Source organism: Ceratosolen solmsi, unplaced genomic scaffold (assembly GCF_000503995.2).
Source record: "Ceratosolen solmsi marchali unplaced genomic scaffold, CerSol_1.0 scaffold11, whole genome shotgun sequence".
In the NCBI taxonomy this organism is placed as follows: domain Eukaryota; kingdom Metazoa; phylum Arthropoda; class Insecta; order Hymenoptera; family Agaonidae; genus Ceratosolen; species Ceratosolen solmsi.
In genome coordinates, this window is record NW_011948416.1 from 14,028,566 (window position 1) to 14,045,131 (window position 16,566).

The window sequence follows — 16,566 nt, forward strand, 5'->3', positions numbered from 1 at the left end:
CTTCATCTTGCGCTGGGGTCCCGCAATTTGTCGTATTCTCATTTCTTACGTCTACGCTAATCCCCGCGTTCTCCATGTTATAGTCACGTTAGGAAGAAGGACGGAAAGAATGCGCGGGCCAGCCGTTGCGCAACACCCAACTCCACGACCTCAACCGAAACGAGAAACAAGTCGCGGCGAGGCGGATCCAGGAATTTAATAAATAAGAAGATAAAAACATCTCCTCGAATCCGACATTACTTTCGTAGCGGCTCGTGCCTCCACTTCCAATTCGACTCTATTATTCTTAGTTTTTATCTCAATCGGCCAATCGATACTTGGTAGCGCCTATAATAATCCTTTACAGTAACGGAATTATAAAGATTTAGAGGAGAGGGGCTGGCCGGAGTGGTGATGTTTGTTTATCAATGAATATATTCGGAGTTCTTCGATGTGCGGCATGTTGTGCATCTACACGCGCCATTTACATAAATTAGCGCGACCAAGATACGCAATCGAGGCAACGTGAATTAATTTATGACGGCAAGGTGATTATTCGATTATATTTCTAATTTCAAAATGCAAAATTAATTTTGCGAAATTGAATACAACTCGTTGATAGTAAACCAACGTTTAAATAATAGATTGATTGCGCAGAGTTTGCGTAATAACCGGGCAATGATTCTGTATGAATCTCAGAGAACGAGCTGCCGCGTTTCATAATACGTACACGGTAATATACGCATACGGAACCGTTAAGGCAAACACATAACAAACCTAACGGCCCAGCACGCTAACTAATAAATAGATAAATAAATGGATGGATTAAAAAAAAAAAAAAAAAAAAAAAAAAAAAAAAAAAAAAAAAAAAAAAAAAAAAAAGAAATTAATAAAAGTCGATCCGAACGATGGTCGAAGGATCGAAGGTCAGTGAATAAAGGAGAATTGGGCGGTGGGAAGGTGGGTGGGTAGGTGGGGTAAAGAGTCGGTGGTGGTGATGGTTACAGTGTTTACGGCGAGGGATTGGAAAGGCAGGTAAGCGGACTCGGGGGATTCATCGGGACCGAGCGACCAGAGAGCGACGAGTCAGAAATGTTGGTTAAACAAGTGCCCCGGTGGTGTCCCGATGACGAACGCCAATGAAACGCAATACACAGTGCGCATTGACTGTTTGCCGGAATCCCGCGAGCGATGTGGCCGGCACGTCACATACGTGCCCCGAGGCTTATTGGCAAATATCACAAGCTGGCTCGATAGCCTTCGCCACTTAAAGACTTGCGAGTGGGAAGGGGGCTGGGGACAGCGGGGTAATAATTGCAAAATGCAGTCGAGCGTCGATCGGCGCGCGATTATGAAAGGAGTCGCGATCGGCAAAATGGAGAAACGTAATGCCGCGGCACGGGGGAATCGCTACTAGAAGAGAGGCGAGCCGAGTGTGCGTGAAAAGGATGATGATTTCGAAAGTCATTGGCACCTTACGCGTAGGTGTCCCCAGTGTGCGCCTACATATGCCTGCGACATACCTTCAAAGGCAATGAAATAGCGAGGTGAAGCCGAGGGTTGGGGATTGTGATAGGTGGCGGGGGAAGGGGAAGGGGAAGGGGGGAGGGGTGGGGCACGTATCATCGGCCAATATATGGATGTCCCTTTTTTTTTTTTTTTTTTTTTTTTTTTTTTTTTTTTTTTTTAAATAATTCAGCGGAGGCGCAGCACGATGAGGTGGCGGCAGCGCGAGTGAATGAGGTTAGAGAGGGGCAGAGGACAATCGAGTCGTGCACTACTCTTGGATAATCTGAGTTTATGACTCATTATGTTCGGTTCGAGAGATCTAAGCTACCATGATGAATGATGAACGAAAAAGGTCTCCAACTTTTTTGTCTGCGCACTTTATTATGTCTTTCCTACTTGTTCATTCAAGAGCGCCTGCAACTTAAAATGCAGCGTCGCTAAGCCTCTGAGTTATTATTGCCGAGGCCATAATCATCGTAAATTGATGAAACTTTCCACGCAAACATATTTTATTTGAATTTTGATTAAGACAGTCAGTTTACTTGAGTCAGTGTGTTTAGGTACAAAAAAAAAAAAAAAAAAAAAAAAATTGTTGACGCGGAGTTTTTATTGCTCCACTGGCCTTTTTCACGCAATTATGGTTTCATTTCGATAAGAATTATCGCGTATTTACGTTTAAAAAGAATGTCAAAAGAATGTCAAAAGAATGTCAAAAGAATTTTATACACTGGGACTTTAAAATTATTTAACCGATTATATTTATAAGAAATTAGATATACGCGTCAATACGCAAGGCAAGCGATTATTTAAAATTAAGCGGTCGAGGCATTTTAATAATTGACCAACATTGAGTTTATCAGCATACCTCAAGAGGGTCCAATTGATAAATACGGTATACTCAATTAACGCGGAATTTTCAAGCGGAATAAGTTTTATTTGAGACGCTGAGTACTGAGTACAGAGTACACTTGCAAGTAGGTAGGAAAAAAAAAGAAAAGAAAAAGATGGTTTTTAATCAACCATAGCGGTTTTCGCGTAATCATACACTGTCGAGGCGAAATAACAAACTTGGCGCGTCTCGTTCACCGCGGATTGGTAATAAAGTCCGAACTAGTAAATATACAAATTCCATGCCAGCTGACATGCTTGCCGAGGCTTGAAAAAGCAATTGTCAATATTATTCATCAATCAATGGCATAAGAGCCATAAGCCGTTGAACATTTTTCGAAAGGGCACACAACTCTCGTCGAGTGTTCTCTTGTCTTCGATGTGCACTATACGCATACCCGAGCTCGAATTAACTAAAAGTGCGATTGAAAAAGTCTTACTTACCCTATGCGGATACGCCAAGTGCCACGTCACGTTGAAGCTACTTCCAGACAGTAACGAGGTCTTGATGTCACCTGGAAAAAAGAAAGCCCATTGAAATTAAATGTCGACGAGCATAAGCAAACGTGAGAAATGCCATCGTTTCTCTTTCTCTCACTTTTACGCTGAGCGATCTTAAATCCACTTCAAATCTTTTTACTCGATATTTCATTCCAAGCCTAAACTTCATTTATTCGTTTATTTGCTCACACACTTTGCCTCGCGCTGCTTTCACTTTAATTAGAATAACTTTTTATCCGAATTAATATTCAAGCGATTGCATTTTACTGGATGTGTTGAGCTATTGGAGGGCGAGATGAATTCGAATGCGATACGTACCAATACATTGGTAAATCGTAAGAATTTTGTTAACAAAGCAAAACAAAAACAAAACAAAAAAAAAAAACAAAAACAAAAACACAAACAAAAAGAAAGAGAAAATAATTATTACCGCAACATCGAAGCAAGTGCTTATTAACTGTAAATTTACGTGTAGGAAATTTCCATTTAAAAGTAAACACTCGTCAAAATATTCGACAAGTATTAATAGTTTTTAGCGCGGATAACGTTGACTAAAATTTCTAACAGTAAAAATCTCCTTTTAGAAAGTTTACGGATCATCAAAAAATTTCATTTATCCAAAAAATATTCCACATAAATTTAAATTAGATGCATAAATTTTCATTTCTCGTACGAAAAGATCTGTTATCATTATTATTATGATCATTACTTTTTTTTTTCGTTTTTTTTTTTCGTTTTTTTTTCGTTTTTTATTTCGTTTTTTTTTTCGTTTTTTTTTTCGTTTTTTTTTCTAAATAATTGCCATCGTGAAAATATTTTCAATCCTGCCAAATAGCCTCTGATAATTATATTTTAATAGCCTGGGTTTAGCGTATGATCCGTCATTGACGATTTGATATATTTATCAGGCGAATGGAATATCTGTTCGCAAAAATCTGTGCAATAAAAATCAGACTATCCGTAGAAAATGAATTCTAGAAATTGAGATAATTAACAAAAGTATTCGTATGCCTAGTCGTGAGCTTATCGAAAGCACGAGGAATAATACATTATACGTAATTTGACGAAGGAACGGCTGGAGGTAGGCGGTGATTTAGAATATTTGCAAGTGCCGATCGTAAAGGAATCCGCAGAATAATCGGCGTGTATTTGCTGCGCCGGAATTCTATTCTCTCTGGTGTTGTATCAAGGCCGCGACAAGAAACTGCCCATGACCTTCGAATGAAATCGAACGACAAAAGGCCTCGAGGATTGATTTTAATGGACAAAGCGACGCGTACACACGAGAAATCTTTTTTTCAACCAAATTTTCTCCATTGAAAGTTGATTGCCTCTTTCTCAGGCGGTAAAAGCGCGTAGCGTCTTGGCGTAAATCCTCGTAATTCCCAGTCGCAACCGAAACTCGCATCTGCTTTCGTATTAAATGACACGCGGTGGATATATTTGATTCTGTAGTACTAGTAGTTAGAATTAGTCAGTTAGTTAGTAGTAGTAGTAGTAGTAGTAGTAGTAGTAGTAGTAGTAGTAGTAGTAGTAGTAGTAGTAGTAGTAGTAGTAGTAGTAGTAGTAGTAGTAGTAGTAGTAGTAGTAGTAGTAGTAGTAGTAGTAGTAGTGGTAGTAGTAGTAGTTAGTTAATAATAGTAGTGGTAGTGTTAGTACTAGTAGTTAGAATTAGTTAGTTGGTAGTAATAGTAGTGGTAGTAGCGGTCGTGGTAATAATTAGTTAATAATAGTTAATAATAGTGGTAGTGGTAGTAGTTAGTAGTTTGTTAATAGTATAATAGTAGTAGTAGTAGTAGTAGTAGTAGTAGTTGTTGTACTAGTGGTTGTTGGAAGCCCTCCATCGCCTTTCTTAGCCTACAGCCCCCCCCCCTCCCAACACTCTACTACTGCTCCCATTGTATCCAATGATAAAAATGTACGGCAAACTTAACAATGAATTCCCGTAATGAATCTTTCCATGCAAATGGTTTATTGCGCGCTACTCTATGTACTTTTGCCGCAATACTCGCAAAATTGCCAGTGCGTGTGAATTCCAATTGACTGCAATAAATCTCGGTAAACAAGTTTATGCCACTGCACGCATTATCCCTTATACAACTGCCGCTTCTCGCCGCTAATTCCGAGCGTCTTTCGTCGCAAGATTTTCGCAATCCGTGCCGCCGCGGCCTCGCGAATCATCGAAAAACGATGCCGAAAATATCCCTAACTAATAACATCTGTAACGAAATAAAAATAGTCGGCTTTTCGTATTGTATTTAGTATCAATTATGAAATTTGTCTATTAAATTTTTTATTCCTCGCAACGAGAGGGAATTATTCGAAATTCCATAGCTTGAAACGTAAAAGGCGAGACGCTTCGCGAACGCCAGAGCGCAGCCTCAAATATATTTTAGAAGAATAATAAGATGATTTGAATTTTCAGCTCCACCACAATCTCAAATTAAAGCAATTTATCCAACAATCTCTTTTCGAGGGGAATGACCGTCCGCGCTATCAACTATAATTAGATATTTAGTTCTGCGTCCATAAGGCGCTCGCTATTCAATTCGTGCCAAGGATTCGTTTTATACGATTTGATTTGCACGCGCGGTAAACACTGAAAAAGGAGTTCTTTTTGTCACACCGTGCCATATAGATATGCTCGCGCAGTTCCAATTACGAAACGTCGGCTAAGATAATATATTTTCAAAAGTCCTTGCCATTTTCAAGCTTTATAAAATGTTTGAAATAACACGCTATTATGCTTTCGTAGCCCTTCCGGCGACCGCGACTATCGTACGCGAATATGGCAATAGGAACGTGCGCCATCGGCGGTTATATGACTCACCGCTCGAATGCATCATCGATAAGAGGATAAATGAAATGTTATAGAAGACCCGTATAAGTTTTATAATATTGCAGTATAATATAAATCATATTTCCTGGCAATCGATGTGCAAATATAATTTATCAAATGTTTCCAAACAAATGCATGCTCGCTGCTGTCATTCCCATCTGGCTATTATCAATATTTAAGCTGAAACCGTATTTCCTTTAAGCTCATGTTCCTTCCATTTATATCGGCCAATAATATGAAGAAATAACAAACAAACTAACTAACTGGCAAAGCCAAACAGGCAGAAGGTTGTATACTTAACACCACAGCGTCCGCATTTACATATAATACAATGAGACCGAGTGTCAAGGCACAACGTTCGTTAAAAGAAGACGATACTTTTATCTAAGAGTCGTTCAATTTATTTAAATAAGTCCTCGGAAGGGAGGCGAATGAGTTTTGTCTAATATTTTTCGTCGCGTCGCCTGTAAGGGCAATTTTACCGAGCGAGCGGTAATGTCGTCGGAGAGTGTGCACCGTTGAAATTGCGAGTTTATCACATCGCAACCAGAGCGGTTTCGCTGCTCTAGCACAGCGAGAATAAAGGATCGAGAAAATCCTGAAATGCATCCGTGTCCTCGCGGGCGGTTGTACCTCTACTCGCTATAACGCCCATACCCACATCTTATTATTATCTTCTACCTCGAGGGGCTCGTGGCCGCACGCACCAACGTTCTCAAATCCGCTCTCGCATCGGCCTTTAACATTCTTTTTCCACTGACCTTGCGCAATTACCGTCCCTCGCTTCATTTTTCCCTTACTATTTGCACTCCTCGCTCTTGTCCAATATTTAAAATACTCGCTATTAAATACGTGATTTTTTTTTTGTTTTTTGTTTTTTGTTTTTTATTTTTCAAGTACGGGCCCGGTAAAGAGCTGCTATACATTGCACTCGAAGAGCCGAATTCGCTCGCATAGATTGGATTTTCAAGGATGCAAAGAGATTATTAGGGGAAAGCTATGTCGAAGTACGCAGAAAGTTGATCGAATATGGGAAATTGAAAGATCGTTTGCATAAATCGAGTACTATGTATGTATATATATATATATATATATATATAAATATAAATATCTGATCGCTCCAAGTCTATCATCCCCTTTTTTTTTTGTGCTCGATCGATATCAACAAGAGCCTGGCGAAAATTTATGTTTTTGGCGATAGCGTTGTATGCGCGAGCCAACATTCTTGGCGCAATTCTCGACTTTCTCCTTTCGCCGACATGCCAAACAAATCGATATGCTTAATATCAGAGAAGCAGGAGAAAAAATTCATAAGGCTCAAACAATAAATGTAACGTTGTAGGTGAATTTATTAAAAGAGGAAGCCATAAATTGATTAGCATGGCACATTAACTCAACGTTTTTTGCCAAACGTTGTGTTATAAAAATACTGGACCTACTCATAATAAATACTTGAGTTAATGAACAGCTTCCGTGTAAAGCGTAACATAAAGAAATGTCTGACCTCGCCTGCAGCGCAAACAATTACAATTACAATTACGCCTCATATAAATATGTATTATCCATCCCAAGTCCTTACGAAAATGGAGAACGTTAGAGCCTCGGGATTTATTCGGCTATAAAAAGCACGACGCTTATACCCGACCAACGTGCGAATAGTTTTATCCATCGTTAAAAAGAAGCCGCCCTCGATGCCGACTTCCTCCCGTCCGCTGCCACATGCATGCGCATCGCGTAACGCAATCCGGAAGTTTGCCTGGCGGATCGCGAGGCTCCTTTGGCCCTCGTTCCGTTTGGCGCCTTCTTTCCACTTTCTGCGCCCGCGATCCCGGGACCCGATACTATGCCGAGCTTCACCCTCCAGTGCATCCCGAGGCACACACGTATGGATGCAGTTATCGTGCGCCATCTCCTCGGCAGCCGACGTAATGGACGTTGCGTTGCTCGGTGCACCGATGGCCGCTGCTCTTCCCCAAAACGGGACAGCTTTTACTTGTTATCCGCGATGCGCGGCGAAAGTTACATCGTCGTTTTATAATTCGCCACGATTTTCCCTCTTCCTTCTTCATTAGCACTTTTGTACAGCGCGGTCAGTTGGTAACGAAACGCTTGGGGGCCTAGCAAGCGCCAACTGCGCTTAACGAGGAAAAATAAATACGTAATGTGAAAGCAAATGTAAATAATATATTACGATTAGCCTGTAATACTCGCGAATACTCGCATATAATAGTTATGCGCGCCGATTGTTTTTTTCTTCCTATTTTCTTCTCTTTCTATCATTTATTTTTTCTTTCTTTCTTTCTTTTTTTTCTTTTTCTTTTTTTTTCTCTCTTTTTTTTTTTTTAATATTTATTACACGCAACGTCTTACGTAAAGCGCAGCGTCTTATTAATATCTTGACATTTTATGTACATTATTCTTGGTGAATGAGTTTTCCAGAATACACGTCGTAAGGGAATTTTATTTCGCGCACGCACATGCTTTCTAAAGTGTCTAAAATACAAATGCAACGCAGTATGTACAATGTTTGTTGTGATAATTACGAAAACTTTTATGTAAACAAAAGCCTGTTCTTACGCTTAAACGCGATTTTTGTACTTTTGTGGTGGGTGCGTGCATTTTTATCATAGAAAATTCATGATGAGTCGACGCGATAAGTAGAGAGTAAATCGATAGACTCGCGTTGGCATATTCGCGATCGTTCAACGCCAATATGAGAAAAAATGAGAGAAAAAAAATGAGAATAAGAATAACGTTAAAGGCCACGAGGATGCTGAAACAGAATAATCAGCGTTCCGAATCTCGCTTATGAAACTAATTAACGATCTCATTAAAAGAGACGCTCTTTCAAAAGGTAACAAAGTCGCACAGTAATATCCATGGATGAGCGTAAAAGAGCTTTAATTAAAAAAGAAAGAAAAAAAAAAAGAAAAAAAAACGTCTCTATAAGCATGAAGCAGATTTACATTGGATGCGTCATAACTTTTTATGCATTGATCAACGCGTCGCTTAGCGTTTAGCGAGGGCATTTCGAATGACTCGTCCCAGCATTGGCGAATCACAAAATCGGAAAGAGGCTCCGAGGAGGACGGACCGTCATGAGAGTTTCTCGAGCATTATTACGTTTAATTACGCTCGGCGGAAGGACAGAGGAGCCATTTACACGCACGAAGAATTGCATTTCACGTCCCGAACAACTGGTACCTATTACGATCGCATTACGCAAAGGCAAACGCCGCGAGGCGATCCGAGGCGAATTAGACCTTGGATGAAGAACCACCTGCTGGGATCATTAGTGTTAGGTCCCATTGGCATCTCAATTCAAGCAGTGAGCGTGTGCGGGTGACCCGCGAGTCTTGGGTGGACGACTTTTTCAACTCACCGAGCATTTATTCTTAGACGAATTCATCGTATTATTATCATTATTATTGTCGTTATTTTCAAGGAAAAGTAAGCAGAAACATGGAGTATAAATTTAGTGTGCATAAATTTATGAATAATTTATGAATGATTTATGAATTATTTATGAATGAAAAAATATAAAATTATCGTATCGAAAATACTAAATAATTTATAACATTTTATAACGGAGATTAATTATACTAATTATTATTATTATTATTATTATTATTAATATTATTATTATTATTATTATTATTATTATCCAACAGAGCTAAGGAAAGGGTTAAAAAAAAAAAAAAAAAAAAAATTATTTTAACCTACGAGCAAATTTGCTCGTTACTAATAATTTATTGCATAATGGTGTCCAGTTCTATTACTCGACTTATGAATTTAAAGATAATATTTGCAAAAGAATGCTTAGCTGTTGCTATCGTCATAAATTAAAGTCCACCGGTCGTAGATCAATATATATATATATATATATATATATATATATATATCATGAAAAGCTCAACTTGCAGTGGCTCATATGACGAAATCCTTACTTTTATATATATATTTTCTTAGGCCCATTATCGGTTGTAGGTAATCAAAAGAAAGAAAAGAAAAAGTGCTGCAATTAGAAAATATCAAATGCTTTAAACGGCACGAGAAATTTAGCTCGTAATACTGTCAGTGTGAAAAAATGATAAATGATGAAGCACTGTATAATAATTGTCTGGCGCATCTTGCGCTTTACGGGCCGTAAGAAAACGAAGGCCAGTGACATATTTGCTTATTAGCTTGATTAGATTGGGCGCGCTCCAAATAAGATACGAAGTATGGCGTACAAAGTATAAGAAGGCAAATAGACATCGATTAATTAATCCAAATCTTCGTCGAATGAAATGTCGATGAAGGCTCGTTGGTTGTATGACCTTAACGAGTCTCTGAACTAGCTGCTTCGCGAAGTTTAAGTCATGAAAGACCGTTGTCTTATCGGCCACTACGCAACTGCGCGTGACGTTTTACCTTGACAACAAATATGCTAAGCGCTATTAGTTATAATAAGAACGCAGTCGTAATCGCGGCTGAATAAGGCTTCACGCGCCGCTGCTGTTCCAAGTGGATTCCAGATCAGGATAATGCGTGGAAATGCGAAGCTGTATTAATGATTTTTATTGCCCGGAGATTAGAAATTTTGCGATAGGGAAGTGGGGAATTCGTCTTATGGTAAGAGCGAGCACAGACAACGTCGATTTACATTGACGTTTTTGCGAAGAAATGGAGAAAAATAGGCCATGCCATGGGTGGATTATTAAATAATCGTGTGCACATATCGCGACCCATGTCACGCATGAATTTCCATGCAAATTGATTAGTCAACGCAAGGGAATTACGGGTATGCGAGTCCGTTGCTATACACTATTTATTGATATAACTCGATTGAGTTGAATTTGACGTTGGTAATAATCTACTTTTGCATTATGTAATATTATGCGTACGAGGAGGATCGCGGGCTTTGTACTATGTAACGTGCATCAATTAGCTCATTTTCGCATGCAACATCATTCATTTATTACGATCTTTTGTATTCTTGATCAATTTTGTGAGAAAATAATGTAATAAGTGCACCCCTATCGTGTTACCAATGAAATTTTATTTTATGGGAACCTTATCAGCATGGACTTAATTGCGACAGCATTACGCATTATTTTGGATAATCTGCGACAGAATCTTGAATAATCGATAATAAAGGACAATAACATTGCAATTGCCCTGATTCCTCTCTCTCTCTCTCTCTCTCTCTCTCTCTCTCTCTCTCTCTCTCTCGCTACTTTAGAATAACTTTATAAATTATATTAAATAAATTTCGATGTGCAACAAACATTTATTAGTACGTGGATAATAATCTATGAGATATGTCGATTAAACCGACTATGAAAAATTATAACCACAAAATAAGAATAATTCTACAACGATAGGTCGTTAATTCAGGGTTTTAATCTCTTTAATTAAAAAAAAAATAAGGACTTTTTAATGTATTTAAATTTAGAATATACAAGGTATCTCATAATTCTTCTGTATAAATAAATTCACAATAAATCGTTTGTCGACATTTTTTATCGAAAAAAAAGGTATAATTTTAACATTTTTAGACGACTTCTTATGCAATTTAATCATTTTATTTGCAGTTATGTTCTATCGCAATAAAAATATGGCAATTTCTAGATAAGTATTTTCTTTTTTACAATAATGTAGAAAGCAATTATTCATAATTCGTATAAAACTTTAAGCGCTAATTCGATAATTTTTTTCTTTCTTTCTTTTTATATTCCTTAATTATGATTCGAAATCATTTTAAAAGCCGGACTTTACTGGCTTGACAATTGAAAGTTTTATATATTCGAGAAACTCATTGTTCACGAAGAAATGAGATTTTCAATAAAAGTATCGATATAGGCGTATATTATCTCACAAAGAAAATTCAATTTCTCAATGCAAATATGTATATTGATGAAGCAAATAGTTCAATTACCGTCTTAACTACATTGAATCTTCACGCGCAAATAGCATAAAGAATTTTATCTAAAATTTTAATATAAAGAGTCTCTAAGTCTATAGTAAAAGTCGACAAATACCGATTTCGTATGGGCACCGTAAAAACATTTTAAATACCTATTCCAATGCTCTGCACAAATTCAGCAGTAAACTTTCAACATAACCATTTTCCTGCCTTCAAATTGCAATTAAAAGTCATAATAATTCGCGTATTATCAGCAATCCGTGGCAATTGAAATTAATAATATGACATTTAAGTTTTTAAGAGCAGTAGCGCAAACGCTTTTTTTTATATTCTCTGGCTGTGCTATATTTCACCGAAATTATATAAGCAGGATGTATTAAAAAGTGGTAAAATGAAAGCTTGGAGCGGCGTAAAATTCCCCGCTCTTGGCGCTACTAATGCTGCCATTCGTCTATATATATATATATATATATATATATTTTCGTAAGCACGAAGTTTGGATGGATAACTGCGGATAACCGTTGAATACTTGCTTATCTACTACTATATTCCATCTATTATAAAGGAAATTATTGCCCAAAGAGCACGGATTGGGCACACGCTTCGGAGTACCTAAGGCTCGACGAGCGGGCAAAGGACGCCCGCAGGATCAAAGAATTCGGGCACCTGTAGAACGGGAGGGCGCGCAGGTGTAGCACTGGTTTACCGAAACGAACCACTACGTGCGCGACGTCACCACGCTGGTGAAAGTCTCTCGGAGCTCAAAGAGGTTGGCCGTTCGATTAAAATGCCATTTTCCCATCGGGCACCGCTCCCGCACCAAAATTACCCGACGCTTTTCGGTCGAACCGGCGACCTTCCCAATACACGTAACTCGAACCTCAACAAATGCTAATCGCACCTCTCACCTCTCGACAGCTCAGAATGCGTTCTGCCCGGTACAAGAACTTTCTATCCATATTTTTATGCGAACGGGAGGCGTATTTCATGAAAATCATAGTCTACAGCCTACTAAGCGTTCGGTAGACAATAGAAATGTTTGCCGAGTCCACGCCGCACTTGGTGAAAATTCAAAACACTCCCAGCTTTCTATGACTACTTTGATGCTGATTTCGTTTAAGTGTTAACATTATTATCGATACATACAAGTTGAACTGACTATACGGTATTTTAATAGTCTTATTGACATTGTTCGTTAAACTTGTCTTTCCCGAGGATAAAGTAATGCGTTCGCATCTATTGGTTCGCTTAGCAAACATTTAGAAAATGATGGGGATGCGGATGGGGGCCCGGTTGGCGAATCGAAAAATCTTAATTATAATTATCCAAGCTGATTATTGCAAAAATTTCATATCCACCAGAACGGCTCAATCTTACAATTATTATCTTTGAAACTTTGAGTTGGCATAAATAATCTTTCGGCCTCAAATGGCAGGATTCAAAGGTAAGTCTCGGTACGTTATCTCCACTCAAGATTCTATACGAATCATAGCCCATACGAGTGTTACGAAATATTTCGTAATGACTTTTATTCCACCGAGTAAAGAAACGAAGTAAGAAACGCGCTTCATATATGTGCAAATTGCGCAGGGAAGGGGAAGGCGTGCTTATATTAATAAATAATTCAACGGGCATATCGTCACTTTAGGAAGCTATAAGACCGAAACCACAAGTGCGACCAAAGTCTCGCGTAATTATTTCCAGCATTATTTACAACTCGTAGTACTCGCGCGTGTAAGTATTGCCAGCTCCTCACTCGGACTCCGTGCAACAACTTGCCAGTGTTCATAAGGAGCACTTTCTCTCGCACTCGCTTGCCCTCCTCGATCTCTTTCATTCAATTTCCTATGAGGAATCTTGTCCCCGATCTATTTTAACAAGCAAATCCATTATACGCACACAACGCAAATGCATATTGACGTTTAACGATCCGACGATTCACTATCAAAATATCGTGCGACTTACTTTTAGACTCTAAAACATATTTATCGTATGCGCGGATACAATTGACATCGATTCGATTATATAAAATCCTTAAATCCTTTGACAAAATGCCCGAGTCTTTTTCATGCATCTTGCCTTTTTCATTATAAAAATATACGTACAGTCGATCAACTCGATAAATACATATTAAACAATATAATAATAATAATAATAATAACAACAACAACAACAACAACAACAACAACAATGACGACAACAATGACGACAACAATGACGACAACAATGACGACAACAACAACAGCAACAGCAACAGCAACAACAGCAACAACAGCAACAAGAAAACAAAATATATAAACGAGTATAAAGGTAAAAGGTAAAATAATGAATTTCTTAGGACCTAAATATATCACTCTATTGTTCGTAAGCGGAAATTCGAGTTGCCTTCCGGTAAGCAATCGCGACGAGTATAGAATAAAAAGACGTAGCACGTAGGGCTTCGTCGTTCTTTAGGCGCAGCCGAGCGGTGACAAAATTCTTCGCCATCATAAACCGCAAACAAGAAGTTTTACTTGAACGAAATGAGCGACCTAGTGATATAATAAAAAAAAAAAAAAAAAAAATGAAGCTGTAAAAATCGACGAGGAGCGAGGGAAAAAATGACATGTATTCAGTCGAACAAATAAGATATTACGCTAGTAACTTTCACAGAAATCCTTGCATTAGATAGGGAAAATCTTCTCTCTCATTTTCTCTCTCATTTTCTCTCTCATTTTCTCTCTCATTTTCTTGCGATTTAACATGGTGCGAGAGGGTGCCGCGTACGGCATCGTGAACGGCAATGATGGGGAAAAATCTATTAAAGGCACTTGAATAATTTCGTATAAGCCAAGCGTTATATAAAATATGCCTGGCATTAAAGCCAGAGAAGAGACGAGAAAAATAGACGATCAATGATAAATCTATAAATAAAATCATGCCGCGAATCTCGCTCTCGATGGAGGCTAATCGTAAGAGAAAAGAGGAGCCCGCCTCGCGCACCATTTCCCCTTATTCGATCCAACGCGGAGCTACGCAGCGCGCAGGAGTTCACTCGTCACGAGCGCCTGAATATTTTCATTAGCCCCGTTAGATCGTCGAGGCGCAGGATTGCGATGATACATTCGTGTCGCTGAATATGCGAGCATCAGGGACGACAGCCGCGAAAACGCGAGTCTCATTCAAGGTCAACGCAAGCCGGCGACCGTGAATATTTAGGCCCCCGGCGAGCTGTGACAGCTATCATTACGTAGCTCTGACCTCGTTCGGGGTTTGGGGGGGGGGGGGGGGGCTGTCGAGCCGATTGTTCCTTCGCCGTCTTCTCCTTCCTCGTCTCGTCAATGGTTGTCGAGGTGGTCGGAGCCCTCGAGGAAAGAGGAAAAAATCAGAAGAATTGGTCAATGACCGTATTTTGTTTTTTTTTTTTTTTTGTTTTTTTTTTAGTTGTCTTTTGATTTTTGTTTTCGTTTTTTCGAACGGCGTTGATCGAGGATGCGTGAAAGCCTGCCCCGTTACACGTTAACGCGTTCTGTCTGCCCTTGTGAAATTTCAGATCCGAGATTTTCTCTCGTCCCTCTCGTAAAAAGCGCTCGACTGGCTTTCTGTCGGTAGTTTTCAGATAACTCGGCGATCGAAATAAGTGAAAGCGAGCCAAGCCACTCGATATATATTTACAAACTTCTCTCCGCTCGTAATACAATAGCTATTTCTAGTCGAAATCGAAGGCGGCATTCGTGTCGTCTAGCGGACTAGATCGAGCGGCCGACAATGCGCCGAGTCAAACGGTAATATGGAATTTCGATAGATAATGATAACGAGTATGATAAAATAATGATAAAATGTCGATCGAGTCACTAACCTTTGGGCATGCCGCACGGTCCGGGCGTCCTCGCATTATCGAGGAAGTCGAGGTCGTAGATGCGAGCGCGCGGAAAGGTGAGGGCGACGTGTCCCCTGGCAGCATCCCCCACGAGGCCCAGTACAAGCAAAATCGTCAGGAGCGGCATCATTATGGCGTCTTTGTCCTCTTATTAGCGGGGCTGATTGGGTCCAGTCGATCGGCGCGCGCTCCTCGCCCGGTTTCGAGGAGCTCGCCTCATGGGGCAGTAACTGCAACAAACCGGCAATTGAAATCAAGTTTGGCGAACAGCCGCGTAAGGGGTAAGGGACACCGGCTATGCGAAGTTGCGATGTGTGCGTGTGCCTGTGTATGGGGACACGAGCTGCTCTTTGTCGAGCAACTATTACAAGGAAATGCCATTGGCTAGATTAATAGAGAATGAAGGGGGGGCAGGGGGAGGGGGAATCCGTAAAGCCGGCTGTAATTATGCAAAGTATTTAACCATAAATGTGAAAGCCATTGATGGCGTTTAAGGTCTTCCGTGTTTGAAATCGAGAGGAGCTTCCTATTACATTAATGCGCCATTCTCTAAAATATTTACACGTCATGTGCTTCTGACTGTTGGCTGCTTTATGACTTCGGTTTCGTCCAGGTATAATTTTATTTTGTAATTAAATCCACTGAAAGTGTGTTATTGCAGTTTGCAACAATCGACCAACAATATTTGCTTATAATAGTTTCAAGTTTACGACTTTGCGTTTAAAAAGCCACATTGGGTATTGAACGACCATTGTGACGTAATGATACATTTGCCTATTGTGACGATACCCTCCTGCGATTTCAAAATACTTAAATTCTAGACAATTGTCAAGATAATGATCGATCTAATCGACCACGGAAATAGGGGGAAGTTGCAATTAAAATTATATTTTGCGCAACAGTCAAATTTAGCCAGATTATAATAAATAGCATAACATTTCTTAATTAAATATCAAAAACGTAATTCTTACCCTATTAATTGAGGAAAGTGATATTATCTGTAATGAGTGAAAGGGAATTATTGCAGTGAAAGATTAATTAATTAATATATGTATATATATATATATATATATATATATATAT

At 39.2% G+C, this 16,566-nt stretch overlaps 1 protein-coding gene across 1 annotated transcript in view; it reads right to left on the reverse strand.

Moving 5' to 3' along the window:
- Positions 1 to 15,852, reverse strand: part of nahoda (DOMON-like domain-containing protein nahoda) — a 40,161-nt gene extending 24,309 nt beyond the window's left edge. Inside the window, exons 1-2 of the mRNA XM_011495988.1 lie at positions 15,463 to 15,852; positions 2,821 to 2,891 (exon numbers count right to left, since the gene is read on the reverse strand). Coding sequence (XP_011494290.1) covers positions 2,821 to 2,891; positions 15,463 to 15,613 — 222 coding nt within the window. The 5' untranslated portion in view covers positions 15,614 to 15,852. The remainder of the gene's footprint in view (positions 1 to 2,820; positions 2,892 to 15,462) is intronic.
- Positions 15,853 to 16,566: the final 714 nt, after the last annotated feature.